The 20595-nt window shown below is 42.1% G+C and overlaps 2 protein-coding genes across 5 annotated transcripts in view; one reads left to right on the top strand and one right to left on the bottom strand.

Annotated features, from left to right (window-relative positions):
• MYH15 (myosin heavy chain 15) overlaps nucleotides 1–946 on the top strand; it is a 50617-nt gene extending 49671 nt beyond the window's left edge. The window contains exon 43 of the mRNA XM_054813635.1: nucleotides 816–946. Within this exon, the coding sequence (XP_054669610.1) occupies nucleotides 816–833 (18 nt within the window). The 3' untranslated portion in view covers nucleotides 834–946. The remainder of the gene's footprint in view (nucleotides 1–815) is intronic.
• The window catches only part of HHLA2 (HERV-H LTR-associating 2), a 60423-nt gene extending 39925 nt beyond the window's left edge, over nucleotides 1–20498 (bottom strand). For 2 of the 4 annotated variants that reach the window (XR_008575512.1, XR_008575511.1), the window contains exons 1-7: nucleotides 15294–20335; nucleotides 10126–10222; nucleotides 8637–8957; nucleotides 7910–8170; nucleotides 5787–6077; nucleotides 3066–3169; nucleotides 1911–2059 (exon numbers count right to left, since the gene is read on the bottom strand). Coding sequence is in view for 2 of the 4 variants with exons in the window: in XM_054813637.1 (XP_054669612.1) it covers nucleotides 1994–2059; nucleotides 3066–3169; nucleotides 5787–6077; nucleotides 7910–8170; nucleotides 8637–8957; nucleotides 10126–10189 (1107 nt within the window). In the remaining 2 variants the exon portion in view is untranslated. Of the gene's footprint in view, nucleotides 1–91; nucleotides 2060–3065; nucleotides 3170–5786; nucleotides 6078–7909; nucleotides 8171–8636; nucleotides 8958–10125; nucleotides 10223–15293; nucleotides 20336–20428 lie in introns of those variants that run through there. The other 2 variants (XM_054813637.1, XM_054813636.1) reach the window with 2 other exon arrangements.
• Between the last annotated feature and the right edge of the window lie 97 nt (nucleotides 20499–20595).

The raw sequence follows: 20595 nt of genomic DNA, 5'->3' as shown, positions 1-20595 counted from the left end.
TAAATTATTTCTTTAAATTATTTCAGACCTAGGAAAAAACCCCACTTTGTACAATTTCACAAAGCCATGGAATCACGCAGACACTGAAATAGGTAAACCATAAGAGTAATTTATTTTTTTAAATAGCCTTAGGAGTGCTGATTATTCCCTGTATCTTACTAGTACCCTCTTTCTGTCTCAAATCTGCAAAAATTATAGAAAAGTGGATGCTTGTTTTTATTAGTCAGATTGATTTGGTGTTGGCAAACACGCAGCTCTGGCTTGTAGCAGAGTATTGCACTGTCAGAAGACGAGCTCAATGGTACACACAGAGGTGTCATTTCCACCAAAAGGGGCTTGTGGCAGTATTGGCAGTAGCTGCCAGCAAACATGTTCAAGCAGTGAGTGCTGTCCCAAAAGTCATGACACATCTCCTTTGGGGAGAGAAAAGCACTGGAGAGACTACTTTAATAGTGTGGCATTAGAAATACCTTGTCTACTGCTACTAGTACCCATGTTCCTGGAAACTCTAGGAAGCGTGTGTGATTCAGAGCGAACACCATCATCTGTTGAAACAGGGTTGCATAGATGTCATCTGCTATCAAAGGGATATATAGGCTAGCATGAGGAAAAGAAACCTGTATTGTTAGCTGAAGTAAGACAGCAAAGGTTGGCTAGATTGGTGCTAGTCTATTTCAGATACAAACTGGTAATACCAGGGAGCAGAAGCATTAGTGAAGATAAGCTTTTATCATTTACTTGTGAACTTGCCCTAAAAACCCCTCAACACTTCCAATTTTAACAGTTGTGTACTATCTATCTCAATTGTATTTCAGGTTCATGAAGAGGAATAAGTACGCTCCAAGCTGACAGATATGAGAAGATGCTTGATATAATCAGGCACAACTGAAAGCAGATGTAGAAAAGAGAAGCACTTACAGAAATAAACATCAAGTGAAAATCCAAAGAGATTGTAGTGTAGTGTATTCCATTCATTTCTTTGTGTTTCTATTTCGCCAAGCCCCAGGGATCAATAAAAGATCACATCTTGCCAACAGCCCACTTCATTATGTTGGAACAAATCCTAATTGGCAGATCTTTGACAAAATCAAAACCAAGGGCAAATCCAGTCACGCCTCACAGCCTCATGACTTTCATGTGCAGACTGTTAAAGCAGCACAGATTAAACCTGTGCAGGAGGACAGCCCTTAAAGCTGAGATAACCCAGCTCCCATTTGTCCTGCTAGTCGGGGTCTGGATGAGTTTTGTAGGAAAGCACAAACTAATCTTTTTTCATATGAACAGTCAGTTTAGAAGCTTCCACTGCTACCAGCCAAAGGACTTTTGTCTGCCAGCTGCAGGACAGACATAGGAGATGCTGTGGAAGGATTTGTCCTGTCAGGACTGCCTGTGGCTCAGAAACAGAGTGTTCTCTTGGATCTTTTCCACTTTTAAACAGAAGTTTTCTTCGCTTGAAATTAAATGAAGTGCAAAACAGTAAGCCCTCTCCTTCCCTCATACTGAAAAAAAAATCCATCAAAACTAAATCTTCTTCTGTGGAAACTTTTTCATTGTTCGTTTAGGATGTCCAAGTTCCAATTTTTCATGCCGACTCCTCACATACAGGTGTCAACTGACATTTTTTTCTGTCAGTTCAGTTGTTTGTTACTGTTGCTCGGATAATCACATCTCATTGGCATCCATCTGTGCAGAGAGGGATTTTCTTCTCTGTCCTGATTTTGGCTAGGGTAGAGTTAATTTTCACAATGAGCTGATATGGGACACAGCCAGGACAGGTGATCCAAACTAGCTAAAGGGGTATTCCATACCATATGATGTCATGCTCAGCACAAAAGGGGGCTAGTCGGGGAGGGGCAGCGCAGTTTGTCTTGTGTTATCAACTGTTGTTGTTATTTTCCTCTCCCTTTTACCTTTGTCTTCCGATTCTCCTACCCATTCCTCTGGGGGGAGGTGGAAAACTCCTCCTCTGGGGGACTGAGTGGCCTCCTGGTGCTCAGCTGCTGGCTGGGGTTAAACCATGACGTTCTGGTATGTCAGGGTGCTCATCATTTCTCTTCTTCTGCATTGCCATTAGAACAAAAATGTGTAAAAATTAAACCTCTAGTGGGAACAGAACAAGACACACTCACTATGAAGATAAATCAGCATTTTCCATTTTAACATCAGTTGAGTAGAATAAGCATCCACATGCAGAAACATTCCTGTTTCTTCCATCTAGTCCTCCATCGAAGTAACCAGAGCTGAGTTAACCTGTAAACTGTTCCACTGCCTCTGATTATGATATGTCAAAGGTCTCAACAGGTCCCAAGATAAATGAATCTTGCTTAAAAAGTTAAACAGCTGCATCTCAAAAGTATGTTATCATCTCTTAAGTGAGAGAAGAATGAAAAAAGATAGAGACTCAGTCATTTTACAGTTGCCTTTCTGGTGTGTTCTTGTTGAACCTCATGGCAACCATTGCAAAATGTCTCCTGAACCTTACCAAGTTTAGGCTGTGGCAAAATCTTAAGGCCCAGGGAGTTCAAAGGTATATCTCTCCAGGATAGGGCTGTACTGTCAGACACAAAGATGTACCCTAAGGTCTAAGAGCTAAAGTTCCTTTTTTAAGGATACTCACCACAAATGCAAAAGAAGGAGACAGAATACTCTAAGACAGAGCCGGTATATTACAAATGCACGAGAATGAAATGCATCCACTTAAAGATGCATTTACTCTACTAAATAGGAGAGATGTGTAGAGAGATGAGATCAGGGACCGTATGGTTATAAAAGTCTCCTAAACAAAGCAATTAGTATAACTTCACACTGAAGTTTTGGTGAGCTTGCACATTGGTTATATTTGAAATAGTAATCTGGGACCTAGATGTACTAAAGAGGGCCTTCTGGAGACAGAAAATAGCAAGAATGAGGACAATTTATTTATGGTGAAACTTATCCTACATTTTCAATCTTTTTTGTATGCTCTAACCCATGAAAATCAAATTTATGTTTCGGGCAAACATTCAAGGTCTGGCTTTAAGCTTAACAGTACCTTCAAAAATAAATCCCCTAAAGATTGTACATACCTTGATACAGACAGAGACAACTGCTGCTGCTACTGCTACTGCTGCTATCGCCAACAGTACAGCGATCACTTTTAGCACAATCTTCGAGGTGTTACCTGAATTTTCTTTAAAAATACAAATTCCAAAGAGTTTAACAGAAGTGCTTTATATTGCAAATTAATGTTCACTATTGTTCAACATGTATATCAGAGCTATGATTTTTCTCTTATAATCTAAAAGCTACGATTTAGGGAGAATGTCTCAGTTTCTTTTTAATGTTACTAATACAACAATGTTCAAGATATTTGACCCATACTATAAGACTTTAAAGTCATACTTTAAGGAATTAAGTGTGAATAGCTGAAAGCAGATTATTTTACTTATCTGTGCTGATACAAAATTCCATGCGTTCTCACATAATATGATTTGATGACTTCTTAATACAAATGCCATTTAAAAATGCTCAACTGCCCAGTATGGACTGCCTCCAGGTACAGTGCTTGGTGCCATTAACGGTACTGCTGATTTCCAGTAGAACAACTCAGTAAGTGTTATCCAGCCTGGACCACAGATTTCATGATTTCTGTTGCTAAATCTTTGCAACTTTCTCTAAATTTCATGATGCAACCACGCAGTCCAGGTGGGCACAAGAAGCAGCAGATCCTGAGGTGGGTGGTAACAACAGATTCCACAGGAGGTAAGAGCCCGTCTAACTGAAATCTCTGCACAGCAGCAAGCATCTCATTACTCCAGCCAATTTCAATGTGACAGCACTCAGACCCGGAGGACTCATTCCTTTAAGTACAGTTCTTCTACTTCAGCCTTCCTTTCCACTGCTGCATCTCATCCAAAGAATCTGAAAAACTCTACACTCCTCTGGAAACTCTCTATGGATGTTTGGCAAATAGTTCAAAAAAGAGAACTGCCAAAACAGAACATTTAATCTAGTCATCGCCTTTAGCTTGACTCTGTCTCTACATGCAGACCTACGTTTACATCTTGTCAGTTGGTCTGGCAGAGCAGCTTTAAGCTGCGGCCTTTCTTTACACAGGATAAGGCCTCTGAAATGACTGCAAATTCATCTCACTTTTCCCCTTAAAAGTCTCCTTTTCAGCTGCCCATGGAAATCTTTCTGATGGTTGAGCAGCTGCTGTGCTATGACCACTACCCAACATACTGATCTAGCTCATTTCCTTATGCCCTACTGTATCTACCTGCTTATCTGCTTTCAGCCTGTGCTGCCGCAAGGATGCTAATCTCTCTGCTAAGTATCTTCTCTGTATTTCTGTTCCACCAGTAGGAAAATTCTGTGAGCGGCACAGTAATTTAGCCACTAAAGAGGGGATTTGTATCACCTATGGCTATTGTAAGATCCATCTACAGAAAGCAGCTAGAGAAAGGCATTTGTAGAGGATGATCCAGATCATATCTGCACTGGACAGGTGCACGTGTCTGTCTCCAGTAAATGTACAGGGAGACTGATGGACTTGTGCACATAGGTTAGGAGCATCACTCAAGTGTGTAACTCCTTGGAGGCGTTCAATGATCTCAATGCAGAGGCACAACATTGGCTTTATAGGATAAGGAAGATCATGCTGGAATTTGAGCTGCAAGGAAGTTTGTTTGTCTGACTTAACTGTTTTCTTTAATCTAACTCCCCTCCTTCAGGTTGCATATAGCCACTGCCATTTAAAACACACCCGCCATCAAGTTTTCAGACGGAAACGAAGTTATCATGGAGGAGGGGGAAGAAAGGAAGACAAAAATATATAATCACTTATTCTATCCCCTTTTCTACTATGTTGCCTCTATTTTTCATGTCCTACTAGCTTGTTTCAAGTTCCTTTCTTTAAAAAAAAACAACCAACCAACAACAACAAAAAAACCCCACCAAATGAGGTGCCCTATATTAGTTTTCAGCCTTTTAGGTGACTGCATTTAATTGCATAAAATGCCTATGTGCTACTGTTTGAATGGGGTTTTTTCTCCTCCCTTTGGACTGAGATTTAAGGAAGCTGCAGCCCAAACAGGATACTGTTTTTGAACAAATCTATAATTTGTTTGCACTATAATTTTAGAAAGCTGTACTAAATTTTTTTAACCTTTGGTAAGAGTTTTCAATAGATAGAAAAGTTAATCAGTAAGTCTCCTTGAAACTGGAGACAATGAAATAACTGTAACTAAGACTTCACAGCTCGAAATGTACTGCAGTTCATAAAAACAAAGGCATTCATATAAACATATATATCCCCAGGTCTAAAAAAGGCCTGCTGTGTAGAATTAAAGCTTTGAAAATAACGACTGTGTGTTCTCCTCAGCAAGGTTTCTTCTACAGGCAAATTTATACTACTTCTTTGGGCTTTCCTTCATCTCCCTGCTCCCTTAAAAGACCGTATTTGCTATCAGCAGAGCATTTAGGACATGATTATGAGAATTTCCCTGTGCCCGCAGCTCCGAGGGCAGCCACTAATTTTGAGACCTTTACCACACAAGCTGCTGACTGAAGAAAAGAAACTTCAAGTCTTTAAATAAATACATCTTAGGTAACATGGGGTTTTTTGGGTTTTGGTTTTTTGTTTTTTTTTCCCTGGGACAACAATAATAAAATATCTCTTCTACTCACCTGTACTAATTACACAAGATGATTTTTCTTAACATTTTACAGATTTCTGATTGACCCCTTTGCCTCTGCATTCCCCTCACTGGTCCCCATCTTCCAAAATGGAAAGAGTGGCAACTTACCAACTTGCAAAGTTCTCACAGTAAGTTTTGTGTTGTGAGGTGTTGAAATATTACACAGATATTCTCCACTGTCATTTGCAGTAAGATCAACCAATATCAGTGAAAAGTCACTTTGGTTAATCTCGACTCGAGGCTGGTAAGAGTGGGATGTACCATTGAAGGAGGCCAGGACTGAGACCACTGCGTTTCTGGTTAATGTCCAGACAACAGTGAAGCCTTCGGTGTTTGCAGTGTTACTGCTGTATTCACAAGGAATTACAATGCTACTTCCTCCCACAGTAGACAGTTGGTCTGAAACAGACAATTGAAGAACCCTCTACCATTTGTTTTGGAAAATACTATGAAGGTCATTTAGATAATTTCTGAATTTTAAGTCCAATACTCTCATGAACAAATGTAAAAACATATTTCACTATTTTGATATCATCTTCAAACATCACAGTGTGCTTCCAGAAGCATCTGAAGATTTTAAAATCAAACCTATCTTACACGTCAAAAATTCTAATTGGTATTAGCTATACTTATGAAAATTATTTTGTTTTCATTTGCCTATTTCTCCTCTAATTGGGGGGCTCATTAATAAAAGTGATTCAGCCTAGTCTAAGTTACTGTGTAAAATAGCATGAAATGCCACATGTTGGGAGCAGGGAGAAAATGTAACAGATACCTGCACATTTAAAGTAAAAGGGTAAAGCTGTTACAACATAATTTAATTAAAAGAATAAAAAGATTGTAATTGTTTAGAAATACCTTTCAACTATGGTGGGCTTAAGTACTTTACCTGTCTGTGTGGAACACTTACAATTACTTAATAGCTTTTTTTTTAAAAAAAAAAGGAAGGGGAAGGAAAGAGCAGGTAAGTGGAACTAATAACTAATGTATAAAATACTAATATAAGACAAATTAATATCATAGCACAAGTATCAGTTTGACAGTAGGGATTTAGTGCAAAGGAAGAAAAACCAGAGGAGGTTGTGGTGGCTGGCAGTTTGCTGGAAAGGAAACTAATACGTTATTTTGACATGGTGTAACCATGCTTGATTTCCATGTGTGGATCTAAATGAACAGACGTTTGGGCTGAAAAACCACCAAAAAACCGTACCCCACGTTGCTGTTATACAAGGAAAATGAAAAGCAGTGTATTTTCAAAATGTTCCAGTGAGAGGATAGAAGGACACAGGGAAATTCAAACGAAAATGTAATGACATGTACCTTTTTCTCTTGTGGATCAGAATGACAGGTTAACAAAATAGACACTTCAGTGCACTTGTTACCTACTATGATACCGTACTTGAAACCTTTCATAGTTGTAAGCTATTGTATGTAAATTAAAAACTGCACTCTTGTTCTGAAGCATATACAGGGGATTAGGAACTGAGAGTGTCTGGGTATACTTTAGGGGGAAATCAGGGCAATGGAAGTAGCCATGCACATCTCACAAGGGAATTGCTCTCGCATTGCTCTTGATCCAATTAAAAAAAATACTTCCTAAGAAACAGGAGAGGTTGAAAAGTACCAGTTACTTGAACTGAATTTCCAGTAAAAGCTTGGGATTGCAGGAGGATAAAACAGAGAGTTGAAATTTCATAGCCCTGTTTTCCCTTAACTAACAAAATGAGCTGCTCTTTGCTCTAATGTAAACAGTGCTTGCTGCTCTCCACTCCCATGAAGAGAAGTATGAAGAAAGAATCAAATGTTACTGATAAAACTCTGCCAAAAGATGGGGAATGGACTGAGTAAAGAACATACGCATCTAGAGCAGCAGGCAAACTTTTCCCCTCCCTCATATAACCCACAGCGTCACTAAGGTTTCCATTTATTTTGTCCAAGTTCATGCTTTTCTTGATAGAGTGTAAAGTTTGATTATTGCGCACCTCTTGAAATGTGAAACTGATACGGAAAAAATGTTTAGAGTAAGGCAAACGTACAGAAGTGTGATTAGCCCTACTTCTAGCACATGCTGTCTTGTAATTGTAACAGATGAGTTTCAAAGAGAAAGACACAACCTTTTTTACCATCCCTACCAGTGTTGCCCCACTGCAGAAAAACTGTATTCAATTTGGCTCTGAAACCAGCTGTTACATTCAGTAACATTGCAGGAAGAGACTTCCATTCACTCCTACCTTGCATCTTCCATTCACCAGTCCACTCTTCATGAGGGAGATGAATATGACAGTAATAAGGATCAGCTGTGTTCATAATGTTCTGGTCGCTTCTAACAGAATAGAGAACTCCATCCCTGGTGTCCTCCCGACCTGTTTCTTGGGTGGATGTATTGCCTTGTACCCAAGATATACGTGGTGCTGGGTAAGTGAGAAAAGCATAGCACTTCAGAGTCCTTTCTGTGTCTGTCTTTTGGTATTCCAGTGCATAATAAGAGCAAACTGTAGATTAAAAAAAAAAAAAAAACCAAACCTATTAGTTTCAAAATCCTTTTTAACTTGAAGTGATTGGTCTTTTGAAATAACATTGGGGAGAATAAACATAACTGGGAACAAAATTTAATGTGTTTGATTTCAGAAGAAAGCATATCATTACTTACTGCCAATGCCAGAATCTATACTGTTCTGAGAAGCCACATAATGTTTTAAAATTCAAGTATACTACCTAGTTAGCCTTTAGAAATCACGGTGCAGTAGGTTATGAGAACAAATGCTGCACTGTAAATTTTCAACTCATGTTACAGTGTCTCACCAGAGAAAATGAATTGCCTGGTAATACCATCAGGCCCCAAAGGCACTCTGTTGGGTTGGAAGATTTTGATTCCATGTGAGAAATAAGACGAGAAAATCTGTTGGTGTAATCCCATTTCCACTGGTGTGATCCAAGCACTTCTGAAGTTTTACTGACCTCTTACGCGCAGGGTGACTTCAACTTCTGTTTTAGTTTGCTGTGTTCCTACATAACAATTATAAGAGCCCTCATCAGTCACAGTCAAGTTACTAAGTTTCAAGGAGGCATTTCCATGAGAAATGTTCTGGTAGAAAAGGTGTGTTCTATGTCTGTAATTTGGGTCTTGTCTTTCCAGCTGATCCATCTGGTAGTAGTAGCTGTGCACATTTTTGTCCCCTTTCTTCCAGTAAATTACTTCATCATCACCAGGTGGGAAAGTACAAGGGAGGATGCAATCCTTGGAAAATAGCCCCGTTACTGTCTCCTGTTCTGTAAAACCTAAAGCGTGTAAGTACAAGTGAATAAGTTAAATCTAGTCCACATGCATATTTCTGCCCCTCCTTATCCCTGACAAAAAAAAATCCACTCTGGCAGGCAGCACATTCCTACAGAGCATGCCAACAGCCCTTTCACGGCTTTTCTGTAGCATGGGTCTCTGGGACAGCAAAGGTCTTCGTTTTGTTTAATTAATATTATAATGCAGAGCTCTTGTCTTTGAACTTATAATCAGTTTAAGGAGATATCCTGAGTAAGCACCTACATATTCAAATCAGCACACCGCCACCGTAGCACCTGAGCTTCAAATGCGTTTCCAAAAGCACCACCTTCAACCTCAAAACCTTTTGAACTGCAGTTTGTTACTCGCTAAAACGTTCATAGTGCCATGTTGCAATGACCCGGGCTACCAACAACCTCACATAGCACCACACAGTTGTACTATCACAGGAAAAAAAAGGGGCATGATGGTGCAACCGACAGGAAGGATGGAACTTCTTGAAACAGCTTCACCACCACAGAGGGTGTCAGGGAGCTCTGCCCCAGCCCCTGGAGGCAATTAAGATGTGGATTCCTCGAAATTAATGCACACAGGTGGTAGCATCTGATTGCTGTTAACATTTAATTTAGGCCTTGCTGGCATAAAATAACAATTTTAAATGAATCTTTTTAAAACTGACTGCATTAACTTAGCATTGTCATATGGACCTTCTTGGCCAAGGTCAGACAATCTGTTAGGTTGGTAGTGAGTGTCCAGCTGCAGCTGTCTTCTCAGAAGCTTTGATGCCCTCTCCAGCTCATCTGGCAGGGCAATACAGATGATTTTTCCTCAGCCTTCTCAATGGGGCAAATTCAACCAATGTACTTCAAACCATTTTCAGTATGAACTGACAGCTACTGCCCACTGAACACAACACACTCCACCAGCCAAGCCGTGGGGCAGAAACGTGGGCAGGTAACAGTTTGGGTACTCAACATGTTTGATGGCCATGGCCATCCATGCAGCCATCTTCCAAACAGTCGTCCATTTGCTTCGGAAGTGTTTTACATTACCCCATATCGATTACTTACCATTAATAAACAGTGTTTGAATTCATTCCCGCTATTAAAAAAAAATGCATAATAATGGTCATCTTTATTGTTTTTCATAAACAATAGAGCTAAAACCTACCCCAAAGTGTAGCACCTATGTGAAATAAATAGATGAGAGGAGATGGTATTTTCTGTCCCTTCATGTCGTCTTTGGTTCATAGCAGACTCACGTCAAACTGACAACATAAAAAGAGGGGAGAAAACCTGGTTAAATGCAGGTAAAAGACGTACCCTAATTACATAATTTCCTTTGTACAGCTTATTAAGAACTGTGGGCTTTTGTAACATGCTTTTTGTTTGCAACAGTCTTGGCCTAGGTTTTTGGCCTAAAGGTCATTATGTAATACTATACATTTCATAATGGTTGTGGCCCTCTCATTACCATGTAATCCTTCGCAGATTGATACTTTATGTTTAATAAATGCAAAGTCTTTACCCTCAGTGTAAAGGGAACAGGACACTGAGGAAAAAAGGTCAAGTACCTTTTCCAAAAGGGTGTAAGACGTCCCTTGTCAAGCCAGATTTTTCTACTCCCTAAAATATATTTCTGATTACTGCAACGTTTGACTTTCTGATGTAGGAAATTTGCCTGCATTTGCAAATACTGCAGATACAAAGAACATTTTCACACTTTACTCTTCCCCAGATCAAAAGAACATCTGCTGAACTTCCAAAAACACGTGTATGGAAGTCTCAGGTAGTAATGCAAAGGAGGAGGAGGAGGTTCTCCCATCATATATTCTGGTTTGTCAGTTAAATGACAATGAACTGGAAGCTCTCATGCACAACAGAAAAGAATAATCCTATTGTAGCTGATAGACTACACTCTTCCTCCACCAGACATACTATTCTAAAATACAGCATACCACAGTGGAGAAATTACCTCATGAATAAATTAGCTTGAAAAGAGTCTAAAGAGCTTCCCCTAGTTCCTTTTCCCATCCCCAAAGGATGGCCATAGGTACTATTCCTGACTTACAAAGGGCACAGGTTTAGCCAGGTTTTCTAGCCAGCTCTTTTAATACTAATGAATAATTTTGATGGATGTGTGTGTCATTGTATTTGAATCTCATGTCCCAAGGATTTTTTGCACATTAATTCTTTTGTAAAGCTACTGTGATTATTTTATGTATTCTTACTTGCCTATTAAGGGGGAAAAAAAAGAGGAAAAAAAAAAAAAAGAGGGGCATCAAAATATTCAACGTGAGACAGAGATCATGCAAGAATAAAACTAACACTTATGATATATATTTTTGTTCCATGTTAGCAGCAATTGCCAGTATCTGCTGCCTTTTCCTCGGCAAATGGTGTACATCATATTTTATTGGACTTTTTTCTCATTTGTCCATCACTTCCAATTTGATTAATACAATACATTGTGCCTGATGTTTCAATTTCAGAAACTGCAATCAATGCTAAATCTCCTTTAATCAGTGATCTGCCACATTTAATAGACAGCCTGTGCAGTTTGGCAATGACGGTCTGAGTAACATGGTTCCAACAGCACCTCTGCAATGCCTTTGGGGGCTGCATCAAGGAGTGAAGCCTGGACAGCACAGGCTGTTTCACATCTTCTAGCTGTACTCCACAAAGCCATAGTGAAATACACGGACAGTGGGATCGAGTGCACCCTCAACAAGTTGGCTGATGACACCAAGCTGTGTGGTGCAGCTGGACATGCTGAAGGGAAGGCATGCCATCCAGAGGGACCTTGACAGGCTTGAGAGGTGGGGCTGTGCGAACTATGTGAAGTGCAACAAGGCCAAGTGTTCAACAGGCGACCTGGTTACCCAGAATATGGAGAAGGCTGAAGTACTCAACAACAACTTTGCCTCAGTCGTCACCAGCAAGTGCTTGAGCCACACTGCCCAGGTCACAGAAGGCAAAGGCAGGGACTGGGAGAATGAAGAACCACCCACTGTAGGAGAAGATCAGGTTTGAGACCATCTAAGGAACCTGAAGGTGCACAAGTCGTAGAATCATTGAATGGTTTGGGTTGGAAGGGACCTCAAAGATCATCTAGTTCCAACCCCCCTGCCATGGGCAGGGACACCCTCCACTAGACCACGTTGCCCAAAGCCTCATCCAACCTGGCCTTGAACACTTCCAGGGAGGGGGCATCCACAACCTCTCTGGGCAACCTGTGCCAGTGCCTCACCACTCTCACAGTAAAGAATTTCTTCCTAACATCTAATCTAAATCGACCCTCCTTCAGCTTAAACCCATTACCCCTTGTCCTGTCACTACACCCCCTGATAAACAGTCCCTCACCAGCTTCCCTGTAGGCCCCTTCAGGTACTGGAAGGCCTCAATTAGATCTCCCCGGAGCCTTCTTTTCTCCAGGCTGAACAACCCCAACTCTCTCAGCCTGTCCTCATAGGAGAGGTGCTCCAGCCCCCTGATCAGCTTCGTGGCCCTCCTCTGGACTCGCTCCAACAGCTCCATGTCTCTCCTGTACTGGGGCCCCCAGAGCTGGACGCAGTACTCCAGGTGGGGTCTCACAAGAGCAGAGTAGAGGGGCAGGATCACCTCCCTCGACCTGCTGGTCACACCTCTCTTGATGCAGCCCAGGACACAGTTGGCTTTCTGGGCTGCAAGTGCACACTGCTGGCTCATGTTGAGCTTCTCATCAATCAATAACCCCAAGTACTTCTCCTCAGGGCTGCTCTCAATCCATTCCTCGCCCAGCCTATAGATGTGCTTGGGATTGCGTCGACGCATGTGCAGGACCTTGCGCTTGGCCTTGTTGAACTTCATGCGGTTCACACAGGCCCACCTCTCCAGCCTGTCAAGGTCCCTCTGGATGGCATCCCTTCCCTCCAGCATGTCGACCACACCACACAGCTTGGTGTCGTCAGCAAACTTGCTGAGGGTGCACTCAATCCCACTGTCCGTGTCGCTGACAAAGATGTTAAACAGTGCTTGTCCCAGTACCAACCCCTGAGGAACGCCACTTGTCACTGTTCTCCACTTGGACATTGAGCTGTTGACCGCAACTCTTTGAGTGTGACCATCCAGCCAATTCCTTATCCTCTGAGTGGTCCATCCATCAAATCCATGTCTCTCAAATTTAGAAACAAGGATGTCGTGTGGGACAGTGTCAAATGCTTTGCACAAGTCCAGGTAGATGACATCTGCCACTCTTCCCTTGTCCACCGACGCTGTAACCCCATCATAGAAGGCCACCAAATTTTTTAGGCATGATTTGCCCTCAATGAAGCCATGCTGGCTGTCACCAATCACCTCCTTATTTTCCACGTGCCTGAGCATAGTCTCCAGGAGGATCTGCCCCATGATCTTGCCAGGCACGGAGGTGAGACTGACCAGCCTGTAGTTCCCCAGGTCTTCCTTTTTTCCCTTCCTAAAAATGGGGGTTATGTTTCCCCTTTTCCAGTTGGTGGGACCTGATGAGATGCATCCGCGTGTCCTGAGGGGACTGGCGGATGAAGTGGCCAAGCAACTCTCTATCATATTTGAGAAGTCATAGCAGTCCGGTGAAGTTCCTAGTGGGCCCCAGTACAAGAGAGACATGGAGCTGTTGGAGCAAGTCCAGAGGAGGGCCACAAAGCTGATCAGAGGGCTGGAGCACCTCTCCTGTGAGGACAGGCTGAGAGAGTTGGGGTTGTTCAGCCTGGAGAAAAGAAGGCTCCGGGGAGATCTAATTGAGGCTTACCAGTACCTGAAGGGGCCTACAGGAAAGCTGGTGAGGGACCGTTTATCAGGGGGTGTAGTGACAGGACAAGGGGTAAGGGTCTCAAGATGAAGGAGGGTTGATTTAGATTAGATGTTAGGAAGAAATTCTTCACTATGAAAGTGGTGAGGCACTGGAACAGGTTGCCCAGAGAGGTTGTGGATGCCCCATCCCTGGAAGTGTTCAAGGCCAGGTTGGATGGGGCTTTGGGCAACCTGGTCTAGTGGAGGGTGTCCCTGCCCATGGCAGGGGGGTTGGAACTAGATGATCTTTGAGGTCCCTTCCAACCCAAACCATTCTATGATTCTATTCTATGATCTGAAAATGTTTGTGTTCAGCACAAGTCTTAGCTTTGGATCTTCCCACTGTAGTGTATTGAGAAAAATGTTTGCTGGTCTGTAAAAAAAATCTGAGGAGTGCAGGATCTGGCCAGTCTTCAGCAGGTCTAGGGTCTTGCAGACATAAAGTATATGTATGTTGATAGTTAGAGTCACACTGCAAAGTACTGAATAAACTTGCTTTTCCTATTTGTTACAGACCTAAATGGCACCACTAAGACATCACGCCCTAAGGCTTTGTAGTAAAATGTCAATATGAAATTATTTATACAGACAGCCTACAACTAGATCACTGTAGTCATGTCAGTTACCGATGCTCTAGTTTTCAGGAGACTTATTTCATACAGAACCACCACAGGCTCAATTGGGCAGCAGGTCAGCCAGGGTTTCTGAGAGCAAGGCAAGGCACTAAAATGCATCTTCCAAGACATACAGCGAAGTCAAGCACTGAACAGCTCAGACAGTGGTAGGGGGAACACTGCACTTGCTTTGGCCACTCTAGGAAACGAACATCAAACAGCACTTGCTTTCTTTTTCTTCTATTAGTTAGTGACCAAACCACATGTCCTACATCAACTTTGAACTTTGCATTCAATCTGAAACCTTATCAGAGCACTCCCCTAGCATACAGGCATTGGGATTAGTCTCTGCTCAGTGAACTTTACTCTGTGAGTACACTTTACACTTTGAGAGCAGCCATGCATATTGTAATGTTCTCCTAACCCTGACAAACATAAGTTATGTATTCCTTAGTAAAAAATATTCTGATTAATTCATTTTCAACAACAGCATGTTTTAATCACAAACACACTTACAAGGACTGGAAATGCCCGAGGATTTCAAATTTTACCAACAAGCAAACAAGAAAACTAAATGTGTAAAGTTCAACATACTGCTAAAATCCTATACTAGTTACAATGATACTAACTTTTCAGAATTTCCCCACTGAATCTTCAGGAGGATTTTTCTGTAGTAGAAGAGAGAATTAATTCTCTGCCTCCCCCCACTGAAACCCCAACAACTTAAATGCTAACTCCATATATCAGTTTTGAGAAATACACCCAAAGGAAGAAGGATCCCACATTCTAAACATACAAAATTGTGTCAGGAAGCACACCAAACCCACTGTATTTTACCTCAATTTACACATATCATACATTACCCCCCCATCCCATACAATTATAACATCATAGAGCTGTTATGTCAGGGTTTTTCTACCTTTTCTGATTTCAGAAGTCACCAAAAAGATCAGAATTTTGTTGTCTCAGGTGTTTCTTGCAGTCAGGGATTATATATTTGTATAAAAAACTAAAACAAATATGCAGCTTTCCGGAACTTTTTCTCTTCCCTGGTTCTTTGGAAGCCACACCTACACATATCCGAGCTTGGCTAACCAATAAATGCCGCCTTGTGAATGAAAGCAGTTGTTTCTGTAATGTGATCCACATGTTTTTGTATTCACTTCTCCCTCTTCAGGCCTAAAAACCTTTTTCTCTTAACCATTTCTTTTGCCTGGCTTTGTTGAACAAATTTTTTAATGATAACTAATGCAAGCTGTAACTGAGTAACAAAAGCAATCAGTTATTGTCAGAAATTTCGACAGCAGTGGTGATGCTTCTCTGGGATTGTGCTAGACCATTACAAGAGCACAAGCACCAAAGTCACAGTGGAGACCAGCAATTCTCTTACAAAGGCAGGGCACAGGAACCAGACACAAGGAGAGAGGTAAATTCTGTACAGGCACAGGACAAAAGAACCTAAAACACAAATTATCACAACACTCCTCTCAGAAAGCTGCTAATCCGAAACAAGAACAGTAGATGCCTTAGGCTGTCTACAGGGTTAGGTAATCTATTTTCTCTTTAATAAAATTGCATTAGTGCTTCATTTTCTCTGAACAATTCAAGCCTCGTGTGTGCTATCCAGTAGGAGAAACTGATAGAATTGATACCTGTGAATATTGAAATATTAAGATCAATTCAAGCAATTAGAGCCATTGGTCAATAGATGTAACCAAACAAAAGGGAAACCACTGTAACTTAGAAAATAACTAGATGTAAGATAAGAAGCTCTGGAACAATCTCATTTTAAACAGCTCAGCCTTGGAAGAACGGATGCACAAAGATAAGAAAGTTACAAGGTGATCACAAAACCAGCCTTGAGGGATAAGGTATACGTGATACCAGGGCTGAGTCTGAAGACCCCCGACGACCACCCAGAGGTGCCAACAAACATGTGCGAAAGACATTAGCATATGCTAATGAGTTCCTGGAAAATCCATGAATGTGATAAGCACTACTCAGAAATATACTGAATATGTGTATTAACATAGTATAAATACTTGCTAGTTTTGTCTTTTGGGTGTGCGCGTTAGGTGGAGTTATCCCCCGTGCACCCCGCGCTGCAATAAAGAATGCCTGCTTTCTAAAACTTCAAAATAAGTCTTAGAGAGTGAATTATTTTGCTGCTTTCTGGTAACAGATTTTGGCACCCCAGATGGGACACTGCTCTTGAACATCGGCGGATCCAAGGGATCGCAGGACCTCCAGCCAGCACCGAGGGATTCCCAGGGAGAACCTCCGATCCCCGGACCAAAGAGTTCTGAGCAAGGACCATCAATAAGGTAAAGGCATTCTTTCAGTATGATTTTCTGTTGTCCGCCTGTCAGTCGTAGCAAAACCGAAAGCTGCACAGGGTTGGGCTGTATCCCTGGGGCAAAGGGAAAGTACCCTTTGATTGAAACTGAAGGATAAGTCTCCTTCCTGATACCGAAGCTCGGAAGTTTGTCTGTTGAACGTTGAATACAGCCGTGATCGTAATTGTGTGGTTTTGTGTTTGTTGTTATAGTGTTTGTAAGTGTGTATTACTGTTTTAAAAAGCTGGGGTTAAACTGTGTTGTGGCCTGTTTTTAAAATGGAAACTGGAACTTCTAAAAGGGAATTGATCTTAAAGAAATCCCCTCTTGGGTGCATTTTATTAAATTGGAAGCAAATAGCAGGACCCCCAGGAGGAGTTGCAAAGAAAGATGATCTAATCAAATATTGTAATCAGTGGTGGCCATTGTATAGACTGAATGATGGAGAAAAGTGGCCGGTTAATGGGACTTTTATGATACTCTGTTACAGTTGTTGTTATTCTTAAAAGGGGAAGGAAAACGAGATGAAGTTCCCTATGTTGATTTATTCTCTGCTTTACAAGATCATCCTGAATGGAGCAGGTAATGTAAATTAATACCGAGAGATCCTTTGGTTCTGACCTTGGAAAAAGATAATCAGAAACTCTCTAAGCGTTGCTGTTCAGCATGTAATATCAGTCAACGGTGCTTCAAATACGGAGGACCAGATGAGGAAGATGTTTCTGATGAAGGGGAATCTTTTGCTGGAAATGAGAAATTCAGTGCTATTGCAGGGAAACGAGGGGAGGATTGGGAGGTTGAGTTGTGCAAGCTCTGCTGCGACAGGCAGTAGGGGCAGAGGGACCAGTGACCATTAAAGTACTCTTCTCAGTGACTGATTTATGCTTGTGGAAACAGCTGGCAGGTATTTATAGGGAAGATCCTGAAAAGGAGGGAGATGCCTTGCAGTTAGCATTTATCTTTTGTGGAACAGGCATCTGTGGATATTTGAAGATTGGAGGAATTTGAGCAAGTTGTTGGAAAGGGCTGGGAAAATGTATAATAACCAAGAAGTGGTTAAAGAGAATGGGGATAGGAAAAAGTTGTTGCAGGAAAAGGCAGCGGGAGGCTGTGAAGGTGTTGCTCTGCTTGTAGTACAGGGCAACAGTGTTTGAAGTGCGGGCGTGATGAGGAGGATGATTTGGAATTAATGAAAGATGTTGGAGGTTGCATGGATGGTTTTTGATAACAGGGAGAAAGAGAAGAAAATTAGAGAAGAGCAACGAGAAAATGGAAGAGAGCGAAGACAGGCACGGAGAGACAGGGAAAGAGCCAGTAACCTGAGAGCTGCACTGCAGGGAGCATCAGCAAACAGTAACTTCAGGGGAGGATGGCAATACTATGGGGGGAGAGGCGAGGCCCCTCCAGCACAAAAAAACAGGAATACCTTAGGAGATAATCAGTGTGCATATTCTAAAGAATTGGGACATTGGAAAGATTAGGGACCATTTTAGGGGTCCTATTCCTCTCAGTCCAGAGGTTCTGGAGGAGGCACGATACAATCAAGGAGCAGCTCCCTTTCCACATCAGTTCCCCTTAACTAGGTCCTGAAGGGGACTGGGGGAAACGTCCCCAGCAGAACCCCACAGTAGAGCTGGGGAAATGGAAAATAAATTTTCTTGTAGATACTGGGGTAACTTATTACTTGTCAAAGAAAATTGAGCGATGATACAGTAAACGTTGTGAGTGCCACAGGGAAAGCAGAACAGCGTGCCTTTTTCCATCCTTTAAATTTTAAGCTCGAAGAACAATGAGTAACTCACCAATTTTTATATATGCCTGAATGTCCTATATCACGCTTGAGACGGGACCTATTGAGTAAATTGGAAGCGCAAATCACCTTTAAAGATGGGGAGATCGAGGTGTTAATTCCTGAATCTAAACTTGCACAAGCATCTGTACTCTTATTTTGAGGAAGATAAAATTTTAGAAACTGGCATTCCAACGGAAGTGAAAAATGCAGTGACACCCCTTGTATGGGCTGGAGAAGTCCCTGGTAAAGCTAAGAATGCTGAACCGCTAAAGACTGAACTCAAAGCAGGAATGAAGCCGGTAAGGCAAAAACAATATCCTTTGAAACTAGAGGCTAGAATCGGGCTAAAACCAAGAGTGGTTCACACTTATAGATTTGAAAGATGCCTTTTTCTGCATATCTCTCGAGCGTGAAAGTCAAAATATATTTGCCTTTGAGTGGGAAGACCCAGAAATGGGTTGCAAATCACAGTATACTTGGACAGTGTTGCCACAGGGATTTAAAAATAGTCCCACAATATTTGGAAATCAATTAGCCAAAGAATTGGAAACCTGGAAAAGGAAACATAAAACAGGGACTGTGTTGCAGTATGTTGATGATATTTTCATTGCAACTGTAACCTGGGAAGAATGCTTACAATTAACCACTGATCTTTTGAATTTTCTGGGATTAAAGAGTTACCGAGTTTCAAAAGAAAAAACTCAAATCACACAAGAATCTGTTAAATGCTTGGGATTTGAACTTTTAAAAGGACAAAGAAGACTGAGCACGGAGAGAAAAGAAGCTATCTGTCAACTCACAGAGCCCCAGAACGCACACGAACTGCGAACCTTCCTTAGAATAGTGGGGTGGTGCAGGCTGTGGACCACCAATTATGGACTCACTGTGAAACCTTTCTACGAACTACGGAAAAATTCACCATCTGAACATTTGGAATGGGACCAGAAATGCTTTCAAACAACTAAAAAGAACTCTGATGAAAGCACCAGCTTTAGGACTCCTGGATCTAACCAAAACCTTTGAATTGTTTGTTCATGAGCAGCAAGCTGTAGCTCTGGGGGTGCTCTCTCAGATTTTGGGAGGCAACAGACATGCTGTGGCCTATTTCTCCAAGCAATTGGACAATATCAGCAAAGGATGGCCAGGATGTCTGAGAGCTGTGGCTGCTACTGTGCTGCTAATTCAAGAGGCCTGGAAACTGACACTGGGACAGAAGATTGGCTGGTTTTGTACCACACATGGTACTCACTGTCCTGGACCAGAAAGGTGGGCACTGTATATTAACATAGTATAAATACTTGCTAGTTTTGTCTTTTGGGTGTGCGCGTTAGGTGGAGTTATCCCCCGTGCACCCAGCGCTGCAATAAAGAATGCCTGCTTTCTAAAACTTCAAAATAAGTCTTAAAAGAGTGAATTATTTTGCCGCTTTCTGGTAACAGAATGACTCAAGCATTTTAGGGAAGGGGGTTTACAAAAAACCAAACAAAATGCAGGAAGAATCGAGAGGAGGAGGTGTCTGATCTCAAAGACCCCAGCAGATGTTAGCAGTACACACACGAGCTGTCTCCTGCTTTCCTGGGAGAAGCAGCTTTCCCACCCCACCGCGGCAGCTCCAGCAGGCAATCGGATCTCCAGCCACCACTCCTCTGCTTGCCAGACTTACCGTTCCCTATGCCCAGCTGTAAACTACCACACCTCAGGCCACATAAGCTTTGCTATCACTAGGCCTCGTCTCAGCTTGCATGCTGTAGCGCATTCACACCTTAAATTGCGTAAGCATTTATCTGAGGAACCATCTCGAAAGCCCCGTGCTTACACACACACAAGCCCGAGGTTAAGCCATGCATCAGGCAGAGAAGATCAGCAAGCTTTAACAAATACACCCCACCCCGCCACCCCCCCACATGCTAAAGGGTGACCCCACACCGTGAGGACTCAGCCGCTGTCAGCAGTGTGAAAGGAGACATCCCTCCCCGCCCCCGGGCGGAAGTAGCGGAAGTGGCGACACACGATGCTTTACGTTCCCTCCCTCTCGGCGGCGTCGTGTAGTACGTAGAGCCCAGGTGAGTGGGGCCTGTCACGCCGCTGTGGAG

The sequence above is a fragment of the Grus americana genome, chromosome 1 (assembly GCF_028858705.1).
Source record: "Grus americana isolate bGruAme1 chromosome 1, bGruAme1.mat, whole genome shotgun sequence".
In the NCBI taxonomy this organism is placed as follows: Eukaryota; Metazoa; Chordata; class Aves; order Gruiformes; family Gruidae; genus Grus; species Grus americana.
The sequence above is the reverse complement of the archived record's forward strand: the minus strand, read 5'-3'. Positions and strand labels throughout refer to the sequence as shown.